The 19519-nt window shown below is 42.4% G+C and overlaps 1 protein-coding gene across 4 annotated transcripts in view; it reads right to left on the bottom strand.

Moving 5' to 3' along the window:
- The window catches only part of LDLRAD4 (low density lipoprotein receptor class A domain containing 4), a 479210-nt gene that overhangs the window by 294110 nt on the left and 165581 nt on the right, over positions 1 to 19519 (bottom strand). For all 4 annotated transcript variants that reach the window (XM_019490346.2, XM_019490348.2, XM_019490345.2 and 1 more), the window contains one exon: positions 11774 to 12237. In XM_019490346.2, coding sequence (XP_019345891.1) covers positions 11774 to 11813 — 40 coding nt within the window. In that variant the 5' untranslated portion in view covers positions 11814 to 12237. The remainder of the gene's footprint in view (positions 1 to 11773; positions 12238 to 19519) is intronic.

Genomic DNA, 19519 nt, shown 5'->3' with positions numbered 1-19519 from the left:
CTCCAGACAAACTGCTGCAGGTAGAGACAAAGACTTCTGCTTGAAGCCACAGGTAACAAGCTTCCAGCTTCCACCTTCCAGGGAGTCCATGTCCTCTTCCTTCTCTAGTGCTGCCTCTGGCAGTCCTTCCTCCACAGTCCTACAGGTCTCCTTCAGCATCAAATCAATGAAGTTCTTATGGCAGAGGATACTTTGAAGTCTTGCCACCCCCTCCTGTAGCTCTCTTGGAGGCACTGCTCACATCTCAGTGGGGCACCACTCACATCCCAGGTGGGCACCTCCAACCAGGAGGCACCACTCGCATCCCAGGCACTCCCCCACCCAGATGTCACCAGAAGGAACCTGAATGCCACAGTCTCCATAGCGCCAAAACACAACATGGGTGGAAGCCTCGACAGTGAACGGTCCTGCATGGACAAACCCCTCACAGAACTGCGACATCCTCTCTTAATCCGCTGCCTCTCTCTTCCTGCCCCTCTTTCCCAGCAGACCTTCCTTAATAAAATTCCCTGTAAGCTGGCCTGTTTGCCGCTCCTTGGTCCCAAAAGTTTCCCTTTTCCCTCCTTCCTCTCACCAAGCTTACAGTGAAGGAAGATGAAAAGTTTCAAGGAAAACTCCCTCACAAACTTCCCTTCTCAGGAGGGAACCTAGTTAAGCAAGGGGCTTAAGTATTGGTCTAACTGCTGAGTTTTAGCTATTTGCACTAAATATATCCAGGTAAGTGACTCTTAATTAAAGAAAGAGTTTACGTTAAAGGCTCCCCTTCAAGAGTGGGGTGATAAACTGATCTGTGAACAGACTTATGAACTGCTTGCAAACTTCCCTGTTTGCTTACTCCCTGGTTGCTCAGGGAGCTACCAGCACTACCACCAGCTCAGAGTACATACCCAAACACACAGCCCACTGTACAAACTCAGCTAGCCAAACACAATTTGTGACACTGTGGCAATCACAAATAACGCTGACTTAATTGGAGTTGCATCCTTCATCTGCATCACTGCCTTGAGAGGAGGGAGCTGCTTTATTTTTCTTGCCTCAACCTCACTGACCAAAGTTGTAATAAATATGATGGATTAGAAAGGACACAGTCAAGCACTTCACCACTGTTATATGAATGAATTAATATACCTTATGCGAGTGTGAGGTACGATTAGACACTGTGTGGTTCCATTCAACCATGGCACCTCCAACACTCCTCTCCCTCTCTCTATGTCAAAAATATAAAGTGACTGGTACAAGAGGCAGTCCAGCCTCCACCAACTTTCTGCCACTATACTGCTCCTCTGGACAAGGGGTTCTCTCTAACTGCTTTTAAGGCTATTTTGCTTGTACAGCAGAAAGTGGCTTCATTTTAAAATCCTGAAAGGCTGAAAAAAATACCTGACAGAGAAAAAAAGAACATTTCAGCAGCCAAGTCCTTACCACTAGGGGCTGGCAAACCCTGGCAAAGGTGGCAATGGCTCAACTGCCTACTCACTGGAGTTGGACGCTCCAAGGAACTAATGAAAAAAAAGGGCTATACTATTGGTTCAACCATCTGTGATTGCAGCACAGAGCCTCAGACCATGCAACACATGCTGCAATGCCCGCTGCTTGAAGGCACATGTACAATAAAAGATCTCAGTAAGTACAATAAATGAGCACAAGCACATGTAACAAAGCAGTCAAATGTGGTGTAGAGACAAGAGAAGAAGATTTTAAAATCCAAGATTTTAGATGCCATTGCAATGCAGATAATCTTTGCTATAAAAATGACTGCAATCTTATGCAATTGTGATCCACAGAGGTAACAGATAGCTTGAAAAGGTAGATCAGAGGTATAAATCCACTTGCATCAAGGGGTAGGTAAGTCTGAAGTCCCATTAATAAGATAATGTAAATATCAAGGCATGCAGGAAAAGGCAGGAACGATGACCCTGAATGAAATTTTATTTCGTTGTTGAGTTGGTAGAACCCAGTTGTAGGTTGTGCTTCAGAGAGCCCAATTATCCCCTACCCTCTGTTTAGAGCTCAGCAGTTTCCAGGAGACAAACCTGGTTTGAAAAGGACCACTCCCAGAAGAAAAATCTTTCTGCAAATGGTACCGGAAAAAAAAACAACAGTACAGAAGTGGAACAGCTTTGGGTGCCTGTCACAGACTGAAAAACCACACCCTTCAAGCCATGATCCTCTGGACACTTAACATTACTTACTCATTGCTACTGGTGGCTTGGCTGAAAATAAGGGAGCTGGGAGTTGCTGTCTAGGAAGGACTTAGAGCTTGGGCTGGGCAGTCCCTAAGGTGGAAACCTTGGAGTAGCCTGGCACAGGAAGAAGGCTTGGGCTGGATTCTGTATTGTTTCATTCTGAGTTCTACTTAATAAAATCAAACCCCTTAGAACTTGGGTAAAATGAATTACAGAGTAGAGTGATGGGAAGCTCCACAGATGCATCACGAGCAGGTCCAAGGAGGTGATCCTCCCCCTCTATATGACACTGGTCAGGCTGCAGTTGGAGTACTGCGTCCAGTTTTGGGTGCCACACTTCAGGAGGGATGTGGACAACATCGAGAGGGTCCAGAGGAGGGCCACTCACATGATCAGGGGGCAGCAAGGCAGGCCCTACGAGGACAGGCTACAAGACCTGAACCTGTTCAGCCTCCACAAGAGAAGTCTGAGAGGGGATCTGGTGGCCGTCTATAAACTGGCCAAGGGAGACCAGCAGGCAATGGAAGAGTCCCTGTTCCCCTGAGCACTACTGGGAGTAACAAGGAATAATGGCCATAAATTGACGGAGAGTACATTCAGGCTAGACATCAGGAGGCACTGCTTCACAGTCAGGGCGGCTAGGATCTGGAACCAACTTTCAAGGGAAGTGGTGATCGCTCCTACCCTGGGAGTCTTCAAAAGGAGACTAGATAGACACCTTACTGGGGTCATTTGACCCCAGCATTCTTTCCTGCCCACGGCAGGGGGTCGGACTTAATGATCTGCTCAGGTCCCTTCCGACTCTACCAACTATGAAACTATGAAGTGTGCGTGGGTATGTGCATGTGTGTCTGTGTTCAGAAAAAGCTCTGATTTAAAACCAATTATAACCAGCAAACAAATTAATCCATATGTGGTTTGCTTCTGCAGCTGAAAATGACATAATGAAGCAATAAATTGATACATTTAACATTTGGCTCTTCATCTACACTGCAGCCATCTCCCTAATAAAACATTCTTAAAGCTTATTCACAAGAAGCTACATATCATTATGACAAAGTTAAATGTTTTAACTCTACAGGCTCCACAGCATCTGTAAAAGCGTAAACATTTATTTGTATATAATTATGGCATTTTTACATTTTACGAATATGGAAAACTATAATAATAAAACAGTGCTGATAGGTTTGGGTTTTTTTTTTTTAATATACTGGAAAACGGAAATCCATTATTTTAAAGTAACTGTAACATATCAGTCTGGCTGAAACTACGGAAAACCAAGCAACAGGATATATTAGACTTTTGAGCAAATCCTAACCTTACTTCCATGCAATCACAAACACCACTGACAAAATTGGAGTTGCATGTGTGAGAGCAGAGTTTGGTCAAATATCCTTCTATTGCATCACTGCCTTGAGAGGGGGCAGCTACTTTCTCTTATTTTTCTTCCCTCTACTCGACTGACCAAAGCTGTAATAAATATGATGGATTAGCCCCAGCTTTAGAAAGGACAATCAAGCACTTCACCACTTTTATATTAATTTTGCTTTTGGTTTTATGCTTCGGGTTCTTTTTTAATTCTCTTAGAAACTTGAAGAAGAAATAAGTTTTCCAGCCAATTCCCTTTGGCAGCTGCCAACGGTTTTTGGCTGTACTTGCCTTGCTGTTCTACATTATCATTGCCTCTTGCTTTGGTTACCTCTTTGTTTGTGAATCAGCATCATCACTGACATCATCAGTACTGTCAGCATAATTCTGGGAACGGACTGTGTTAACTGCTTTGGCCCCCCGCAGAGGAAAACCCAACATGTAGGTTGCGTTACATAAACATCAACTCTTCCCCGCTTCCTCTCATTTTCTGACTGATTAATTTTTAAGAGCAGCTATTTAGAAGCTAGAAGATGTCAGGTTTTGATTCTACTTCAGCTCCAAAACTTCAAGATGAACTGCCAAGAACATAGGTAGGCTTGGAACAGTGGCATAATAAAAGCTTGTATTCTTGCACAACAGATTTTCTTCCACTGTGTACTTGCTTAGACTACTAGTAAAAGCATAGCTGCTCTGGATTTCCATCTACCTTGAAGAAGCAACATGAAATGGCTACTTTTCTAGTTCACATGCTATCAAATGACTCATTAGATTGACGTACAAAATCTTTTTCATTAGTGATCGTGCGTGAGATCACTACAAAATCCCATATTTTCCCCTACCTTGTAAAAATAAAAAATTACATTATTATTTAGGGAGGGAGGGGGAGGAAACAAGTACAGAACCCACAATTCCATTTTTCAAATCACTGCTCATTTTAAAGTAACCTGTTTCATTTTCTGACTTTTTACCTGACTTCAGGTTGCTCATTCAGAAAGCCTACCTTTTCACCATAAGCCTATACTGAGTGAAATATTCTATATTTGCAAAATTATCATAATCAGCAGACCTAGGAACTGGCCTTTTGTCTGAGTGATTATATATACTTGTCAGCTTTTTGTTTTTAAAGCATGTTACTGTAAGCAAGTGCTGAGCCCTTCTGGCTAGGGATGGATATAAATCTAAATAATAATAATAATAATAATGAAAATCATCATCATCATCATTAAAAACCGCCATGCAAAGAAACCAGGCCATGGGTTACTGAGGCCACAGACAAAGGTTCAGCTACAGCACTTTGAAACCCCAAACAATACAGTTTTATGAGGAATGGACAGTCATTCAGATCCCCCCAAGCTTCCCCTGGTTGGAGCACTAGAAAGTCACCACAAAGGCATGCTCTCCAGCTAAGGGGTGATAGATGGCTTACCAGTGAGCCTAATCAGTGTTGCCACAGTGGAAGTAGGGACCAGTATTGTGGGCAAGCCCAGCCCTGATCCAACACTCACTGACAGCCAGGTAAGAGAGCAGGGGATTGTCACTGAGCCCATTGCAGCTGCTCTCTCCTCCCTGCCCCTTGGAAAGCAGAGAACTGGGGGATCCTGGGGGGAGAGAGAAATCCCTTGTAGCATTAAGTGTAATTGCTCAGATGTTATATGTTGCACTACAAAATGTAGCGCTACAGAGAAGATCATGTTTCATCCAGGAATGTTTCCTTCAACACTTTTGCCAGTTTTGTAGCGCTAAAAGGATAGTGGAGGTCTGAACACATTCTTTGTAGTGCTCCAAGGATGTCCCTAATGCTACAAATGTAATGCCTAATAAATGAAAAAATAGTTGAATAGCATTTCAAAGAACTGCCTGCTTTACAAAGATACATATATACAGTGCTCAAAAATCTACCAGAAACCTGCTGCCTAAAAAAGATATGTACTGAACAAAATGTACATTGAACATGCTGGTCTAGAAAGAGTAACAGCCCCTATAAAAACCCAAGCATATCCTCTTGGCTTGACTGCAGAAGGTTGTGTTCATAGAATCATAGAAAATTAGGGTTGGAAGGGACCTCAGGAGGTCATCTAGTCCAACCCCCTGCTTAAAGCAGGACCATCCCCGCAACTAGATCATCCCAGCCAAGGTTTTATCTAGCTGGGTCTTAAAAACCTCCAAGGATGGAGATTCTACAATCTCTCTGGGTAACCTGCTTTACTACCGTCCTAGTGAGAGAGTTTTTCCTAACATCTGACCTAAATTTTCCTTGTTGCAACTTGAGACCATGGCTCCTTGTTCTGTCATCTACCACCACTGAGAACTGTCTAGTTCCATCCTCTTTATAAACACACTTCAGGTAGCTGAAGGCTGCTATTAAACCCCTCTCAGTCTTCTCTTCTCCGGACTAAATAGCTAGGGACAGAAATTACACACAGATCAGTTTAAGTGAGCAGAAACTGGTTTAAACCTGTAACAGAACATAAATTCAGTGCACATAAACCAGTTTAAGATAAACCTGTTTGAATATAGTATCAGACTTAACTGGCTGCGGTTAAACCAGTTTATGGAACTTCTGTCGCAGACCCCTTCCTGGTTTAAGTTAAACCAGAATCCCCCAGCATCCCAGCATGCTCTGCAGCCCTGGGCTGGACTGTGCTGTCTGCTCCAGCAAAGCAGGGCTGGCTCTGCCCCTCTGCTCCCTAGCCAGAACAGGGGTGGGGATGCAACCTACCCGAAGGCAAAGGGGGCAGGGAAGAGATGAATTCCCCATTCCCTCCCATGTCCCACCAGCACGGCCCCAGCAGCTATTTCTCCACTTGCAGCTCCAGTGGTGGGCACATGGCCAGCCCCAGCAGCAGCGTGAAGCAAACGAAGACAGGGTTTAATTCCCCCTTCTGTCCCCTGTGCCAACATAAGCCTGTTCCCAGAGTGGGGGCTGCACTGTGGGCAGGAGCAGGGCGGGCAGAGCTGCTGCAGCCTGCCTGACTGGATGCTTTAATTTCTTCTCCCTGCCCTTTTTGCCACTGTGCTGCCTGCCCCTTCCCTGACCAGCCATTTGCCACACAAAGAAGCTGCCCATGGCACCCATGCCACAAGCTGGTTACCCCCGCTCTAAAAGATGTGGCAAGGAGTAATTTAGAGTGAGTAGAGGGTGCAGTGTTGGGGGAGACAGCAGCTGTCTGCACCAAGCTACAATCACAGGAACCCTCCACAGGGCTAAATGAAGTGTTAGTCATATTGAGTTAAGGATATTAGTGTTAGTAAAATGCAGAACATGGAATCTGGGCCAGATCCAATGGCTGGGCTGCAACATAGGATGAGAGCACTGTTAAGAAAATACAGTCTGGATTGTGGACCAGAATCCAGCACGTTTCCAGCAAATTTTTCCATGTGGGGTACACCTTATTTAGCACCTAATTGTGCTACTTGTAGAGATAAATAGGTATAAACCAGCCTTGAATCAATTTAGGCTAAAAATAAGAAGACCGTTTTGACCTATCAAAGCACACTCCCATAGATGTAGTGGTTTTAAGATGGATCTCAATAGATTTATGTAGAGGATTATATGACGATATTGTTTGCAATAGCAGGAGAGTAAAAGGTCTTTTCAATTCTACATTCCCAAGTGTTGAGCAGAGGAGCTACCATGGCTTGGTCCCCATGGAATTCCACTGGGTCCTTGGATCACTCTTGCATTCACTGATCTATAAATACATGTCAAAGACCAAACTGCAGATACCTTTATTACTATTAGTTTGTTTGAAATGACCACTTTCTGGAAGCCCTCATCACAGAACCTTTTCCATTCTCCCCTAACAAGCAGGCAAGTACATCAGCTGAGCTGAACAAATATGCAAATATGCTGAGCAAATCTGCATTCTTGCCTGAATTCAAATCCGTAAAGAGGGACACTGAAAAATGTAACATCCTTTGAATTTAAAAAAATGCTTTGCTATCTGCTCAGAGAAAATACAACTTAACTAAAAGCAGTATCTGTTCAGTAACTGGTTAGAAGCTCCTTCAGAAAGATTCGTTGAACTGAATAATCTGTTTTTCTGGTAAGAAGGAAAATGGAAAACAAATTTGTTGTTCCACTTACAGAACGTGCTACTGAGATCAAAGCTTAAAAGTCTACTCCCCAGATTCTACTTTCTGAAGTAAAAGGTGATGTCACTCATCTGCCTTACATAAGGACAGAAACAGAAGTATACTTAGAGTGACAACTGTCATTGTCATGTAGCAGCTCCCCACTCAATCATGACAGCAATTCTCTCAAACCATCTATGTCTGAAAAACAGCCCTGTGAACTCCACTTTACAGTATCTCAAATGGTTTTATTTCACTATGTGTTTCTGAACTTTATGGAGTGCAATATATTTAGATTGCAAGCACTTTAGGACTGAGATCACATTTTGTTCTGTGTCCTACAGTGGTAAGAATACCGTCAGTGCTCTACAAATGTCATATCTGTAAATAAAATATTTACAAAATATAGCAGGATATGATAAACTATTGTCTGTGTGCCTACTAAATGATATTAACAAAATATAATCCGTTTCTCCCAAGAAATAAGAGGCAGTAAAAAATTTGTGCACGACATGTTAACCTTGAAAATTCACAAACTGGGAATTCTGTTTGCAAGAGTAATTCCTGAGAGTCTAGGAAAGTCAGACTGGTCCAAAGAGCCAGATGCAAATGCAGCTGGCAGAGAGAGGAGAGGGAAGGTTCTAAAGTGCATTTGAGTCATGTTTTTCTAAAGGAAGTGGTTTTAGTATAATTAGATTTTGGGCTGTAAGAGTCATGTAATTTCTGACAATGGAAGCATGGTAGTCCAGTTTCAATTTATAAATGAGTTTTCAATCCCTTTAAGAGTAATTTTAGCACTATTACATTTTATTTAAGAGAAGTTTGAAAGTTTTGCATTGGGCTCTCATTAATTTTATTCTCTAGAAAGATGGCTACTCCAGCATTAGACTCAAAAAGGTTAGAGCCTATAATTGATGATGAGAAAAACAAGAGTAGCCCTGATCTTTGAAAAAAAAATTGTCAAGTTTTGTAAAATCCAAACCGAGATTGGTTTGGATTAGTCACATACAACTATAGGTGTGCCTATATAAGAAGTGGAACACTATTCATTAAATTAGTAACAGGATACCAAATCTGTCAATTCTAGGTCAAATACCATTTTTACTTGATTCTAAGACCAGGTTGTTTTCCCATGGGGGAAAAGCCCCTCATTTTAGAATTGAGTTTGATAATGGTGGGGGAAGGTAGAGGGGCAGACAGCTGTTGTGGCTCAGGCTCCAGCCCCTACCTGGTGTGTTCCCCCACCCCCCACAACACCACCACAATCTCTGCTCCCCTGCTACCTTCTCTCCCGCTTACCTTTGCTCTGCACTAGCAGGCTCTGTCTATGCTACAGCCTGGGGCACTGAGCACAGCCCCCACCTGGCCCTATAGTAGTCGTGTTCAGCCTACATGGCTGCTATGGGTTCTGCGCTGGGGCCATGCTCCATACCGCAGGCTAGGAAAGGGATGGAGCCTGCTGGCAGATAGAGAGCAAGGGGCGGCAGGAGAGAACAGAGGCTGGAAGTGACGGGACAGAGGGGAACAGAGCCTGGAGGGAAGGGTGGAGGAGGGAGTAAAGGCTGGAAGGGAAGCCAGGAGCAGAGGATGGGGGAAGAGGGGAAGCATAGGTAGGCAGGGAAGGGAAGACCCAAGGCTGTGGGGCAGGGGGGCAGGCAGGAGGCAGAAGTGGCAGGGGGGCAGGCACAAACAGGGGGCACCACCTCCCCACACCACCTGCCCCCCTGCAAAGGTGGAAGGGATGAATTAAAAGATGACCCTTCAATAATTAGGTTCTATACATGGAAAATTATAACAAATGTATAGAATCTAAGGGGGAGGGTCTTAAATTCAGGGTAATCTTATATTTGAGTAAATATGGTAAAATAGATACTCAGTATAAACAAAGAGTTATTACTATAAGATCCCATTTTCTGTTGTATATGATATGGTCTGCAACAGACATGTGCCCATAGCACCAAAAATTACAAATTTGCTTAATTTGACTGTTGTGACAGCAAAACAAACTCAACGACTCAAGTGACATTTTAGCCTGAACCCTGGGCCTTTCAGGGTCAGGGATAAAGCCTGCTGAGGTGGTAGAAAGGATGTTCATGATATACCTGTATTGTGAATAAACAGCAGCATATCAAGGCTCCAACAACAACAAACAAAATCAGTTGAAAGGTTAAAAAGATTAGGTTGATTGCTGTACTGTACTGTGATCACTCGATATTCAGTACCAACAGTACACAAGTTTTAAGATATCAAAGCTTGTTTATAGTACATAAAAATGAAAGCAGGGTAGAGTTGCACCTTACAGACTAACTGCATCATAGCTGCAACAGTTCACGTAGCTAGCATCTGACAAAGTGAGGTGCTGCTCATGAAGACTTATGCAGCTATGATTCAGTCAGCTTATAAGATACAACTCTACCCTCTGCTCTGCCTGACTAACATGGCTAACGACCTCCTTCTCTATCCATATAATGTAGATAAGACACAAGTCCCTTTTACATAAGAGACACTATATTATTATGATGTGTTGCTAACCCACCACTCCCACAAAGTTAAGCAAGAGTAGGGATTGTGCAAGAAACAACACACAGCTGACACTGTTTTGCTCGCAACTGTTAAATATAAAAATGATATGATATACATTCCTGGCAATTTCCCTAAGCAATAAATGCCTACCTGAGGTTAACTCATATTCATAATAAGAACAGAGGAATGATCTCTGGAAATGAAATGTGGGTAGTAGGTTTGAGACAAATTTGAAGACCATGAACTTTTCTCCTAATCTTTACATAAACTAACAAGGTTTCAAGCAAGGTATACGTCACCTGAATGCCTGACCCCTCTATAACACGGTTAAATTCTCTAATAACTGTTTTGGAGACTTACTCATTTTGGGGGCATTTCCTAAAGCCTTTATACAAGGTGCAAGTCATTAAGAGTATAGTTCTTTAGTGTGAGGAAGAGGGAAGGAGTACTTGGGGCAAAGCATGCTTCACATGAGGCTGCCTGACAGTATAATCCTAGAAAAAGAGGTTTAGCCATATTTCACTGGTGGAGTCTCTTCAGTGGAAGACTAAAGCTCAAATTCTGGTGAGAAATAGTGAGACAGGTATCTGTGGACAAGAGTACTATCCCCAGAATGAACAAGTGGAGTTCTGCCCTGGGAAAAAAAACCTGAGTAGTTCTGAGAGAAGATAGGACATGTATCTGCATATATGCATGTGAGTATGTGCACACACATGTGTACATTCACATATACATGGAGATCAAAATTACACATTTTTAAATCAGTAAGTATTTATTAAATTCAAATATTTAAACATTGGAAAAATATTTGTAACCTTGATAAAGCCGGATACATGCATGACATATTTGTGCTATGGTGTGCAGGCATTATCAAGATTTTTCCAAAGACAGAAATTCCAGTTTTGTTAGGTCTTTGTTGGGCAGTAGGGAACAAAGCAATAGGGTTCTACAGAAACTTCTCAAAGTTTCTCAAAGCAATAGCGTCATCATAACCTGACAAAAATGTACTGAAAGATTCTTAAGAAAACACTACTGGAGTTTTTATTAGAAGAGGTTTTCTCAAGAAGAATGTGCAGCCTTATTTAACGCTCTCTCTTTACTATTCTCTTTCCATTGCATGCATGGGAAAACATATTTGGATCAGTTATTTTATTTGTTTAAAGTTCCAACAACTAAACAGAAATATGACCAAAGAAAAGGTTTATCAGGTCTACAGAATCCAAAATAGAGTGTTCCAACATTGATCCAAGCAGGCCGCTCTCAAGTAAAGAATAACAATGCCGACTATAAACTGTAATCTCTCACAACCTCACATGCATATTAAAATGAAGGACAGTTAAAATTTGTGCATGTTAAACAGGTCCTCAGGACCCATGAGGCTAATCCAATAAGGAAAATTTAGATGAAGTGCTCCTTTTCTAAGGCATGTAGCCACCTGATTCAGATCTTAAAATATCACTCAAAAACTGAGTAGGTCATCTTAGACCACTGGAGTTCAATTATTATACTGGAAGTTTAGTGTTCACAAAGTGATAATGGAATTATGACATTTATTTTCCAAAGTAACAGCAAACTGCACAGAAATTTTTAGTTTAATTAGAACAGCAAAAGGCCCTTACCTGTGAAAGCATTTGTGGCCTGAAAACCAGCTTCCTGCATACTGCTCTGCCAGGAAAGATTGTGATTCCAATCTTAACCTGTCCTTAATAGAGGGAACAGCAAGGCTCAAAGCTGTCAAGTCACTTCCATCTTAGCTTGTCAGAGTCCATTTCTCTTCCCATTCCTGCATTCAGCATCATCCAATTCCCACCTGCTCCAAGGTCCTTTGAGCCGTAGATACAAAGAATCTGCACTGAACCCAAACACCAAGTCTAGCACCGTCACTTCAACCGTCAAGCCACAAGATTTTGGCCATGATGAATTTGAAAGTGAAGACAGCTGTCCATTGAAATCTTATTTCCCTTTTAAAGCTTAGTTCTCATCCTCTGCTCATCCAACATCATTTTTTTCAGGACTCGGTCACTAGTGATGTTCAATTGTCTTGTCTCTCTTGTGCTTCTCTCCCCCCCCTCAGGCACATTCACTGAGAAATAAAAAAAAAAAAAGAAAAGATTATGTTTCCTGATGACCTGTAGCAACATTAAAATGAACAAACTCCATGGAACAAAAACCCCAAAACACATTATCAGGGATTGATTGTACACATTAAAGGAGATCTTCTGAAGGCAAATATTGCAATTTTGCTGAGATGCAAAGTGTGACCACGCAGCTCTTTGAAGTGCAAAGAGAAAGTGCTGAGGGTGTCATGCATCTCTGAGAACATGATATGATTTACATTTCAAAAGCCATATTTAGTAGAGATGGGAGCAGCAGTACAATAACAAAATTGCAGTTAAAAGGGAAAAGGAAAAACACTCAAGGCTCTCCAATCTAGTCTATCCACAACCACAGTCAGGTTATTAGCATTTTATAAGCTGCTACCCTTCTTTTCTAGAGCAGGAAGCAGGATACCATATAACATGACACTATATGCTTGTTCCCCACATTTGTCTTGTGGTTAAAATCCCTTCAATACACTACAGGTTTCCCTTGCTTTAAGCTGTATATGCGTTCCTGGAAAATGGTGCATAACAAGAATTTGCAAAGGGAACCCAATTTACAATGTAACAAGTAGGAATACGTTTCAAGACCTTGACTGTACTTACCCCCAGACCCATTTCTACCACTTTTACAAGACAATTTTGGTACTCACCAACAGCGGATGGTACACACAAGCACAGGGTGGTGGTGAATGTTACCATAATGGGGACAGCAAGTACAGAAACACGTGTCGCAGACAACAAGCAAGAATCACAAATCCACACAGGAGACTATATTTTGGTATGCGTCACTCCCACAGTGCACTGCACAAAACAGCTGACTGCGGGCTTCCACCACACCGATCACATAAGAGTGAATTTACCTCGCATATAACGAATTTTTGGTATAAAAAGGGTCATTTCATAATAGCGAATTCGCACATACAGAACCTGCATAAAGCAAGGGAAACCTGTATCTACTAAAAATCTCAATCCTAGTCAGATAATGCTACTCAGATGTTTTTAGGTGCTTAGTATGCTTTCAAATAGTGGGCATGGGGCAGTCAAGTTCTCAACAATGCCTGTTGTTTCTTCTAAGAAAAGGATATCTGAGAATGACAATACATTAAGAACCAGATCCAAATCTCCCTTGGAAGTGCCTAAATGAGATGCAAGAGATATTCAGGTGCCTAATCTTCTAAAAGTGATCTTGACTGGCCTCACACCAGCAGAGGCAAAACCACTGACACCTAGAAGTGTTAGATGCACATTTTGGCCTGAGAAGTTCCTTAAACTCCACAGGATCTGAACAGGCTCAGAAACAATCTAGATCAAACACACAGGCTCCTAACCTTAAGCTCCTTTGCAATCCAGATCAGAGCTGGGAGATGCCTAGACTCCACTTAAGACCCTGATCTCTTAAACATTCACAGAGCATGTGACAGATGATACTGAAGCACAGCTACTACAGTGGCCCACTGGGCACGTGGTGGTGCCAACCTGCTACATAGTAAACTAAGGGTTACACTACTTGCTCTCAAAGTAGGAAACAGGAATTTAGACCCTCCTCAGCCTGAGGGTTTACAAATCCACATTTCTGAGTTCCCAGAAGAGTACTGTAACTGGCAAGCTATGGAACAGGCTGGGTGGTGTCACAACCCAAAGTTGTGATTTTTTGTTTGTGCGCTTCGGCACCGCTAAATTATTTCCCGCCAATTTGTCGCTTTCTTTGCACGGTAGAGTTCTCTGCTGCAAGAGAGAACTCTGGTACAACGGGGATTTCCCGCCAGATTACAGCTTCTTTGCAGGGTGCATCTCTTTTGCATCATGGTGATACACGCTGTAAAGAAGTTCCCGCCATTTGTATTAGGATTCGCGCCACATTATTGGCCCATTCCTAATGTAGGCACACGTGGCGGCTAGTGATTGGCTTGCTAGCCATACAAAAGGCTTGGGTAGTTTCCGCCCAAGTCGGAGGAGGGAGGACGAGAGAGATTCTGTGTGAAGATCTCCAAGCGCTGCGGACCCTCGCGGACCCAATGCGCCTCCCCTAACCAGGCAATAGAGGCAATAGAACCAAGCCTACGGAGCTTTCGCTTCTCGCCTCTCCCCATCGCCGAGCGCAATCCTAGACATATCCCTTTCCTGTAACTTCGGACCCGCGGAGCTTAAGTAACTCCGGGGAAACTTTTCGAGTCTAACTGAACCAGACCCGCGGAGCCTGAACAACTCCGTGGGAGCAATCGATTTGTCATGTTCCTCTAGTGAGGATCCAAGCGGAAGCTGTGCCTGGAAACCTGTCCAGCCTACACCAATACCATCTTTGGGTGTAAGTAAACAATCTTTTCAATCAACCATTATGCCTCCGTAACTAATTCTAACTCGCGTGCGCTAAACCGCCCAGCGGTTCTCTCCAGCCCCGTGTGCCCGGGCTGCTGGCCACAGCCCGTGTGCAACAAAGATGGGCCCGGCTCGCCCCCGGCTTGCACATGGCGATGGGAATGAGATCGGAATCGCCGCTGCACCTGGCGACAAAGGTGGGATCGGGGCGCGGCCCACACAGGTGGAAGCAACCCTTCCCCCTTGCAGTTGAAAGCCATCCATTATGCAACCAAGTGTTCAAGAATCAGACAGGACTATGTATATATTTTATATTACTCAGCACTGGTTAAAACCCAAGGTGCCCAATAGCCCTGGGAGCAGGGGCAAGAATCCAGGATTCCCCTTTCCCAGGCTCTCTTTATTGAGCAAGAAAGCTATAAGAGAAAAAAAAGAAATGTTTGTTCTCTTGCTGACCACAACACTTGCACTCTTTGGCTGCACAGCAACCCAGGTTCAACAGACAAGCAGCGGCTGCACTGCACCCTGCAATTCTATAGTTTGATAGTTGATGGGACTGTCTTAGAAGCAAGTCCCCTGGTCTCCAGCTTCCTCGGCAAATACTCTGATCACTAAGCCACTGGGTAGAAGATTGGGTACGACCATGTTTTCTAGATAGAACAATGATGAGCCCTGTCCTTTATACTGAATTCAACGCAGTCAATATCAACAGACACCTCTTCTCCAGGTGGTCTGGATCCTGACTCATGGAGGTGCCTGAAGCATAGCCTTGAAGTAGCCTCCTATACTCCAAAGAGGAGCAGGAATTCAGATACACTCCTAGCATATCCCACAAGCCTGTCGTCAGCAGCCCCTGCCCAGCACCGAGGTGCTCTGCATCACCCCTTTGGAGGCAATCAACTCTTTCCATTGACTCAGTAAGGAGCTTGCTCAGTATAATATGCCTAACCCTCTCTGCTTGAATCACCCTTTTGGGGCATGCTGCCTGTACATCAGGCAATGCAACTCCTAATTGGAAGCACCTACAAGAACAGTTTGAATCTGGCTGTAAGGTCTACATGACCAGATTTTTTTAAAAACTAGGATGGGATATTTAGTCTCATCATTGGTAAGGCACTAGGCTGATCATGGGAAGATTCTGGTGTAGTTTGTGTACTTCAGGGGTAAGAGTTATTCAAAGGGATTAAGTAGTGTTTTACATCTGGGGCATGGCATACTTGGGGCAATTATCCTTATGTGCTGCCATGACGTTGATAGTTGAAAGGGACTTGGCAGCTGAGTCCACTACAATCATCTCTCATACAAACAACTCATTGATCCTCCAGTTCTCTCCATCTTCCTGTAATAACCTACAGTGGCCCATCTCTACTTCACTGACATACTCAAGGGTCTTCTGCTTTTGTGCAGGACCTTTGTACACTGATGGGTTCTCAAATGGATAATTTACACAGGATTTATAATCCTGAAACCAGACCTGAGGTCCATCTACTCTAATTTCCCATCTGACTATGGCCAGCAGAGAATGCCTCAGAAGGAAGTATATGAACTCTACACAGTAGCATATCACACATGTGAAATAAATCTCTCTCTCATACTGTGTGTGAAGCAAGAGTTCTTGGGGCTTTTTTATGATATATTTTATTGGACTGACTATATAGTTGGGAGGAATGTTAGAAACACTTTTGGCCAGAAAGTACTGTTTTCCCCAGTTTCTCCCAATGATACGGTTGCTCCAAAAAAGTTACCACCAAAAAACCCCCTTGCTCCTCACATATCATGTACCATTATAGCTACAACACTCCAACTGTACTCCCACATTACATATCAGCCTGTCCTACTGTAACACTTAAGAGATTTGCTTAAGCACTTAAGCAAAGGATTTAATATCTCAGGGTGCCTGTACACATCACAGGGTTTAATCCTCATTAAATTATATAGGTTATAAAATTTAAACTTGTTTATTTTGTAGCATTGCATCAACGTTTGCATATACTAGGTTTTTGAATGAATTAAGCCCGGTCCCTGGCCAGCGCCGCAGGAGAGTGGGACAGTCCTGCTCTGCTCCCCTCACCCTGGGCTTGGGGCCCCCCAGCCTGTACCCTGCTACGCAGCTGTGAGCTCCATCCCTGGCCAGTGTCGCAGGAGAACAGGACACTCTGCCCCCCAGGCCTGCCCGGGGCTCTCCACCCTGTGCCCTGCCATACAGCTCTGGGAGCAGAAAGCCAGAACATGGCACAAGAAAAAAAAAAGCAGCAGCAGCAGCAATTTGAAGCAACATCTGGTAGATAAGAGACTCATTACATGTCTCTGAGTGCCTTTGTGTTTGTACGCATGGAATCCATGGATGCGATGCTTTAATTCACAACAAGCCAAACTAAACTACAACCGAGGAGTTTTAGTTTAATGCACCACAAAAACTTTGAAGGCATCCAGAAAACCAACTTGTGCAAACAGTTGCACTGTTGCAGCACAAGAAAGGGTAAAAAATGTGGCGGGTACAAATGCCCTCAATTCATCCTAAGTGCGCTGAAGATTCTGGTACCTGTTACAACACTTTATGCTCCAAATGCATCAGTGCATGTAATGGCTGGGTCCTCATGGTCTTAATTAAGGCCCTGCTTCCCAGGTGTGTTAGAATAATTAAGCAAGCTGAACATTCAGTTGACTTCCTTACCCTTTGGCTATTATATGGCTAACTAGTACAGCTACAAATAGGCAAGCCTGAATCTTAGAAAGATTTTTTTCCTAATCATGTTAAGACACAATAGAAAAGATGATAAGGCCATGCTCTTGGTCCATCAAGGTATACCACAGATATGTAAGGAAGACAAATTGCCTCACTAGTTATTTATATTCTAATCAGGAAGCAAAAGGGTCTCATTTTGAAAGCAATTAGCCCAGACACTAGCAATGTCTACGTAACTATATCACAAAATTTTGTTCAGCATCCTCTGCTTCTTCAATTGGAGCCATAATGGTGTTGTAACAATATAATAAGACTTGTATTCACCAAAACTAAAAGCTCTTACATTAGGACTTTCACAACTAGATATATGGGTTTAATTCTTAACTCACATGACAAGCATTAGGACTGTCCTAAATAGACATTTTTCGATACTGCAAAATCTCTTGGTATATGACAGATTTTGCTCATGGGACTCTACTGAACTTCCAGGGATGCTGTGCAAATGGAATGAGGTGGTTTGACCAACCATTTGGGAGAGGCATACAAAGTGCTGACAACTTGCTGGGCCCAGGCCAGAGCTAGTAATCCAGTCGTTATTGGAAAAAAATCTGTTTGATGTTATTGCAAAGTAGGTTCTATAGCTCATTTTTAAGATTTTTATGAGTTATCTCCAAGTTTTCTTAGGCCTTTCTTCAATTAGCCAAAATACAGTTAATTAATCAATCAAATTTAATTCAAAACCAAATACATGTTACAACACCTTTTAAACTCTCAGACTGCCATTGGTTTGAAACAGAGATACCAATACATTCTGCCCTATGCTAAAGCAAACCAGCAAAATGGCAACTTGCTGGGTTTGGGGGTTTTTTTTAATTAAATCATATTAAGATAGCCATCAATATATCTTTTATATTATGTGGAAACCACAAAATAATTTAACTTAAACTGGAGTTTAAATAACATGAAATTTCATTTCTTTGATTAATGTATGCAGACACATGCACACACCCCCCACTACCCACTCACAAAAGGGCCAAAACTTTAGCTGATGTAAGTCAGTATAGTTCCACTGACTTCAGTTTCCTAGATTTATATCAGTTGAGGACCAGGTCATTTGGCCCAGAAATATTAAACTAACTTTTTAAAAGGAGTTGAATCTGCAAATAAAAAAAAGAAGATAATTAATGATTTGGTGATAATCAAGTCATACGATACTTATAGGATGCGAAACAAAATCCATAATATAAGTAAAAAAAAATTGCCCTCCTCACACCAGTTATCATCTCTAGTCCAATCCTACAGCAATTCACCTCCTGCAGTGCTATGAAAGCCTCAGAAGCAAAGCAAAACATTGTATGTTTAAAAAGATGTAGATCTGCTTAAAAGATGTTTAGCTACTATATGCTGCATATGACAAAATACCCGGAGGACAAACAAATCTCTTTGTTTTTACCCTCTCCACTGTATTCAACATGTCCCTGCAAAAGGATGCCATTTAAACCCATATACATTGAACAGAGAAAAATGTTTGTGACCACTCAACATATAAAATAGAATTGTAAAGTCACTCAGAGAGTTTCATGGTACATTTGTCAACTCATCCTACTAACTTACTATATTTCTCAATTTCTCCCACAATTTGGGAAACTGGACATCAAAAGACAAGTTTAATGAAGCAGAGAACTGAGACATAAAAGTGCCAGCAGTACATTAAGAAGTCAGTGGATTTAAATCCTGTGATAATATTTACATATTATGAAGTATTATGCAATCATTAGTCTGGGTCAATTCTCAGTGCAACTCCAACTCAAAGAAACGAAACTGTACTTTTCCAATGCTAGTATCTTCGTAATATCTTCAATAATTCAAAATATCAGCAGAACGTAGATGTTGCAGGCTTTTTGTTTTGTTTTATTTTGTTTGGGGGGAGGGGTGTCATTTTCTTCCATTGTGTACAGTCTATTTCTTTGGCTAAGTGCTGGTTCCCCTGGAGATAGATATGCAATGAGAGCTGACTGGCTGAGTAGTCAGAGCTCAGGGTTGTGGGCAGCATCTTCTGCAACAGTCATCTGCATGCAATATCTAAAAAAAGAGTAAATGCTTGACTAAGATGTTTTTAAATTTATAACAGGAACATCTTCAGAGATGTGCTAGCCCATCAGTTAAGTTCTTGAACATTTTAAGGACTGTGATTTTTTGCAGACTTGGTTTAATTAAATAAGGCAAGGACTGGTAACCTCATTAACAATGTCAACAAAGGT

This window comes from Alligator mississippiensis, chromosome 3, assembly GCF_030867095.1.
Source record: "Alligator mississippiensis isolate rAllMis1 chromosome 3, rAllMis1, whole genome shotgun sequence".
Lineage (NCBI taxonomy): Eukaryota > Metazoa > Chordata > Crocodylia > Alligatoridae > Alligator > Alligator mississippiensis.
Note: the sequence above shows the minus strand (reverse complement) of the source record. Positions and strands in the feature narration are given on the sequence as shown.